General features: G+C 51.4%; 1 protein-coding gene across 1 annotated transcript; it reads left to right on the forward strand.

Moving 5' to 3' along the window:
• Positions 1-3672: 3672 nt before the first annotated feature.
• Positions 3673-6177, forward strand: SMAD6 (SMAD family member 6; the record flags this gene model as incomplete). Its single annotated transcript, XM_089665267.1, has 1 exon — positions 3673-6177. A coding segment is annotated over one exon (594 nt), but the record flags the coding sequence as incomplete, so codon positions are not given.
• Positions 6178-6450: the final 273 nt, after the last annotated feature.

Genomic DNA, 6450 nt, shown 5'->3' on the forward strand with positions numbered 1-6450 from the left:
CGGTGATTGACAGCCGCGGCCGCAAATTATTATAATTATTATACAGGATTTATATGGCGCCAACGGTTTGCTCAGCACTTTACAATATAGCGGGAGACAATACAGCAACAATACAGATCAATACAAGAGGGATAGGAGGGCCCTGATCCTTGGAGCTTACAATCTAGGAGCAAATGGCGGGGCGGGTAGGGCTCGTGCACGCCCCCTACCTGGAAATGCAAAATCACGTATATATACCATGTGATTTTGCGCACCCGTGCCGCCCCGTAGCAGTATTTCTGCGATAGGGCGGACGGGAAGCAGTTAAAATAGATTTCAAAGTCGGATGGCAGTGCGACTTGGGGTCCGGCATTCATAGACATCTGTGTGGCTTCATGCACAGATATCTACCCAAGTCGCACCCAAATTCGAGAAACTACTTTTCTGATTGGTGCGTCCCGATGGATTACAACCACTTTATTCTGGAATTGCACTCGGACTTTAAAGTAAAACGTATTTTTTTGTTAACACAGCTCACCGCAGCAGAACCCCCTCCGTCCTGCAGAACCCCTATGTCCGTCAGTCCAACGCACGCTTGTTAATGAGGGGCTCCTAAACAGGCACACTTGGTGGAACTTCGTGTGGCTCTGGCCCCCTTCAAGAAAACAAATTTGGCCTGACTCCTTTTTATAAAATGGCCAGCGAGACCGGGAAGATTTAGGATGTGCTCACTCTACGGGAGCCATCCTCATAGATCCCTTTGATGTCCTCTCCAAGCTGCTGTCACGGACTTTCCACTGAGTGCAGGAACAGCCTGGCATGATGTGAGATCATCTGTGCCTCTGCAAATGGGCCCGTCCTGAGGACCCGGGGTGTGCTGGAGAGGGAGCAGATTCATAGACTTCTTTGGTGTGGAGGGGGAGCTCTAATCGGCATTTACTAAATCCATGAGAACAAGGTGCATGGAGAATATATAGGGCTGTGCTGCTTGATCGTCTTAAAGCTCTTTTGGCTGTACTTCTCCTGTGGATCACAGAGTGTAGGTCATTCTGGACTCCTTTGACCCGTTTTCAGCCAACAGTGGGCTAACATCACTCAGCCGGACCAAGCTGGGGAAAGATCCCGACTTCAAAGTCTGGAACGGCACCTGGCTCAGGCTTTCGGTGATCCGCTGAGAGCCTGAGCCAGGCGCTCCCACCCCCTCCACAGCCCAGCGGGGCAGAGCAGAGAGCGGTAACTGACAGTCCCGCTTTCTGCTCAGACTGACTGTGAGAACTCGAGATCAGCTGGTGGGGGACAGACGCAGCATTGGACTGATGCTGCGTCCACCTAGGAAAGTATAATGGGGGGGGGGGGCGCTATACTTCTCTTTCAAAGGGCATTACGTTTGAATGTGTAGCACCCTCTAGGTAGATTGGATTTTTGTGGCTTGTTAGAAGCCTAGGAGTGAGGCAGTGAGGTTACCTCAGGTTCGGCTGGGAGGCTCTACAGATCAGGGCTTCTGGAGCCCTCCTTCCCTTCTAGAAACTGCTGGCACTTTCTAGAAGAGGGGCGGAAGAGGGGAAGAGCTTTGGATTTGTATGTTTGAGGGAACCTGACCAATCCCCAGGCAGGAGGCCTGATATGGCGGCTGGGACAACCCTTAAATGTGAGAGAGCCTCAACAGCAGGGGGACCTGGTGGAAGACGGACTGAAGGAAGGTGCTGGAGCAATGGAGCTTGGGAGGGGGCCCCAGGGAGGGGTGCTGACTTACAGGCCAGAGCAGTATGGAAGGATCTCCACTGTACCTCCGTCTCCTAAGTAGGACAACCTGTCAGCAGGGAAGGAGCCAGCCCAGTGGAAGGCTAGAAAGTGGAAGATAGACTGAAGGAAGGTGCTGGAACAATGGAGCTTGGGAGGGTGGCTGACCTACAGGCTGAAGCAGACAGGAGACTGAGGTAAAGTGGAGATCCTTCTGTCTGCTCCAGCCTGTAGGTCAGCCGCCCTCCCTGGGTCCCCCTCCCAAGCTCCATTGCTCCAGTACCTTCCTTCAGTCCATCTTCCACTTTCTAGCCTTACACTGGGCTGGCTCCTTCCCTGTTGACAGGTTGTTCTCAGGAGACTGAGGTACAGTGGAGATCCTTCCATTATGCTCCAGCCTGTAGGTCAGCCCCCCTCCTTGGGGCCCTCTCCCATGCTCCAGCACCTTCCTTCAGTCCATCTTTACTGCCCTGCTGCTTCACTTTAGCAGGGGCCAGACTGTGGCCAATGGGGGTAGAAAATGCCTTGGCATCGGTAGGAGTTAAACAATGTCATAGGCTTGGTGGTCAGTGGGGGGGGGGGGGTACACAAAAATTTTTTTTACATCATTGGTGTCTGTGGGAGAATTAGTTCCACATATCTGGTGTCAGTGGGAGGAATAGTGTCCCATCATTGGTATCAGTGGGAGGAATAGTGCCCCATCATTGGTGTCAGTGGGAGGAATAGTGCCCCATCATTGGTATCAGTGGGAGGAATAGTATCCCATCACTGGTGTCAGTGGGGGGGAATAGTACCCCATCTCTGGTGTCAGTGGGGGGGAATAGTACCCCATCTCTGGTGTCAGTGGGGGGGAATAGTACCCCATCTCTGGTGTCAGTGGGGGGAATAGTACCCCATCACGGGTGTTAGTGGGGGGAATAGTAGCCCTTCACGGGTGTTAGTGGGGGGGGGGGAACAGTAGCCCTTCACTGGTGTCAGTGGGAGGAATAGTACCCCATCATTAGTGTCAGTGGGGAGAATAGTACCACATCACTGGTGTCAGTGGGGGGAACAGTACCCCATCACTGGTGTCAGTGGGGGGAACAGTACCCCATCACTGGTGTCAGTGGGGGGAACAGTACCCCATCACTGGTGTCAGTGGGGGGAACAGTACCCCATCACTGGTGTCAGTGGGGGGAATAGTGCCCCATCACTGGTGTCAGTGGGGGGAATAGTGCCCCATCACTGGTGTCAGTGGGGGGAATAGTGCCCCATCACTGGTGTCAGTGGGGGGAACAGTACCCCATCACTGGTGTCAGTGGGGGGAACAGTACCCCATCACTGGTGTCAGTGGGGGGAATAGTGCCCCATCACTGGTGTCAGTGGGGGAAATAGTGCCCCATCACTGGTGTCAGTGGGGGGAATAGTGCCCCATCACTGGTGTCAGTGGGGGGAATAGTGCCCCATCATTGGTGTCAGTGGGGGGAAATAGTACCCCTTCACTGGTGACAGTGGGGGGGAATAGTACCCCTTCACTGGTGTTAGTGGGGAGAATAGTACCCCATCACTGGTGTCAGTGGGGGGAATAATGCCCCATCATTGATGTCAGTGGGGGGGAATAGTACCCCTTCACTGGTGTTAGTGGGGGGGAATAGTTCCCCCATCATTGGTGTCAGTGGAAAGAATAGTTCCCCCACCATTGGTGTCAGTGGAAAGAATAATGCCACAAGGGCTGGATAAAGCAAGCAAGGGCCACATCTGGCCTATGGGCCGCAGTTTGGAGACCCCCGTTCTAGTGGACAATAGTACACTACTATTACAGCTGTGAAGACCAATCTATGTTTGAATTGTTGCGCTGAACATTGGCATACAAGTCACCCAGAAGTATATGAGCAGCTCCATTTTACTACAGATTTTTTTCTTTTTTTTTCTCCTCCAGTTTCATGATTGTTCTTGCTTTCTGTATTCTATCTGCATGATGTTGGATCTTCACATGAAATAATTGTTTCTCGTTTCTTTGTATTAACAGACACCAGCTTGTCCTTGGACTCAAGCAAACAGGGCCACTGGTGCAGTGTAGCCTACTGGGAGCACAGGACCCGTGTCGGTCGCCTCTATGCAGTGTGCCAGCCATCAGTAAGCATCTTCTATGACCTACCTCAAGGGAGTGGCTTCTGCCTGGGCCAGCTAAGTCTGGAGAACCGGAGTGAGGCTGCAGTCAGGACACGGGGCAAGATTGGACTTGGCATTGTGCTAAGCAAGGAGCCCGATGGAGTGTGGGCTTATAATCGCAGCGACCATCCCATCTTTGTCAACTCTCCGACGCTGGACGGACCCACCTGTCGCTCACTTGTTGTACGCAAGGTGATGCCCGGCTACTCTCTGAAAGTTTTTGACTTTAAAAAGTCGTGCATCTTGCAGCATCTCCCGGCGCATCCGGAATACACGGATGGACCTTATGATCCCCACAGCATACGCATCAGTTTTGCCAAAGGTTGGGGACCTTGCTACTCAAGACAGATGATCACTTCTTGCCCCTGCTGGCTGGAGGTCTTACTTGGACGATAGCAGCCAGTCTTTTGAACCCTGTTCCCCATCAACTGATGTATAAATATAGAAGGATGTGTACCACTCTGAGCAGACACGTGAGCTGGTAAGGTCCCTTGGTAAAGCCCTTTTCTGCAAGAGAGGCATGTGTTACCCCAGATTGGCATCGTCCACCTCTGTGCCCTAGGAAGGGGTTTCCAGCAACATTATATATGAGGAGTCTCCAAACCTTCCAAATAAAGGGCTGGTTTACGCTCCTTTTAGACGTTATGGGGGCCAGATTATGGCCAGTGGGGGGTAGAAAACAGCCTGGCATCAGTGGGAGTAAACAATGGTCAGTGGAAGTAAAACAATTACATAGCGGCTGTGGTCCGTAGGAGGAGGCATTGTGGGGGTGGAATAGTGCTCTACCATTGGTAACAATGGAAGGAATAGAGCCCCATCGTTTGTATTAGCAGCAAGAATAGTGCCCATCATTGGTATCAGGCGGAGGAATGGTGCCCCCATCAATGGTATCACTGGGAGGAATGGGGCCCCCATCATTGGTGTTTGTGGGAGGAGTAGTGCCCCCATCATTGGTGTCCGTGGGAGGAGTAGTGCCCCCATCATTGGTGTCCGTGGGAGGGGTAGTGCCCCCATCATTGGTGTCCGTGGGAGGAGTAGTGCCCCCATCATTGGTGTCCGTGGGAGGAGGAGTGCCCCCATCATTGGTGTCCGTGGGAGGAGGAGTGCCCCCATCATTGGTGTCCGTGGGAGGAGGAGTGCCCCCATCATTGGTATCCGTGGGAGGAGGGGTGCCCCCATCATTGGTGTCCGTGGGAGGAGTGGTGCCCCCATCATTGGTGTCCATGGGAGGAATAGTTCCGCCATCATTGGTATCAGTGGGAGGAATAGTGCCCCATCATTGGTGTCAGTTGGAGGAATAGTGCCCCATCATTGGTATCAGTGGAAGGAATAGTGCCCCATCATTGGTGTCCGTGTGAGGAATGGTGCCCCCATCATTGGTGTTCATGGGAGGAATAGTACCCCATCATTGGTATCAGTGGGAGGAATAGTCCCCCCATCATTGGTGTCCATGGGAGGAATAGTGCCGCCATCATTGGTATCAGTGGGAGGAATGGTGCCCCCCATAATTGATGTCCGTGGGAAGAATGGTGCCCCATCTTTTGGTACTAGTGGGAGGAGTTATGCCCCACTGTTAGTGTCACTGAAAAGAATAGTGCCCCAAGGGCCCGATAACGGCTAGTAAAGGGCTGCAGTTTGGAGACCACTGGTATATACTATGAAATCTGTGGAATATTAGGGGAGCCATTGCCTACTCTTTCCCCCATACTAATGGCTGTAGCTGTCTATTTTCTCCTGCGGTGAGATTTTAATATTTTTGCATATTTTAATACCGCAACTGATCACCAGTATACAGCCTACGGCGCTGCGCAGCTACTCACAGGGTCCTAAAATAAAACCATTCTTGCTAAATGGACTTCCATCATTTCACGTGACAAAAATATTGTTACAGGTGCCATATTGGATAGATAACCTCTTCTTTGTTGCGGGGACCTGGACTGCGTTCCTTGCTTTGATTTTTTTATTCCACTTTGTAAGGCTCACCAGGTTCCTGCCACTGAAAAGGTTATGTTACCACAATACACTGCCCACCCCGTTTCCTCCCTCCCCCCCCACACACAGTCTTTATTGAGAGATCCCGAGCACCCACCCTTCACAGAAAGGACTCAAATACCATACCCTAGATTTAATATAAAATGTTTATATTATTATATTGAAATATATATTATACTTGTAAATACGGAGTCATTTTTACAATGTCATTATTTATGTATGGTGCAATGTGTATATGACCTTCAATACAAATAAAATGCACTTTGGCTTTTACAGTTCTTCCAGCACAGAATCAATAAATGAACTCAATCAGTAGAGTGAGAAGTGTACTCGATGCTTATGTGTGTGTGTAGGGGGATGTGTGATTAGGGCACGCAAGCAGGGGCGGACTGACAACTCATGGGGCCCCCCGGGCAATAGGGGATCATGGGGGCCCCTGTGTCCTTGCCCAAACTCAAAAAAGCCTTTGAAAAAGGTACCAGGGGCATCTCATTGGGCCCCCTACTGACCCTGGGCCCTCGGGCAGTGCCCGAGTTTCCAAATGGTCAGTCCTGCACGCAAGATTACCCAACATATTTGTATATAAAA

Source organism: Staurois parvus, unplaced genomic scaffold (genome assembly GCF_062004578.1).
Source record: "Staurois parvus isolate SC_StPar_1 unplaced genomic scaffold, SC_StPar_1.0 ptg002167l, whole genome shotgun sequence".
Classification (NCBI taxonomy): Eukaryota; Metazoa; Chordata; class Amphibia; order Anura; family Ranidae; genus Staurois; species Staurois parvus.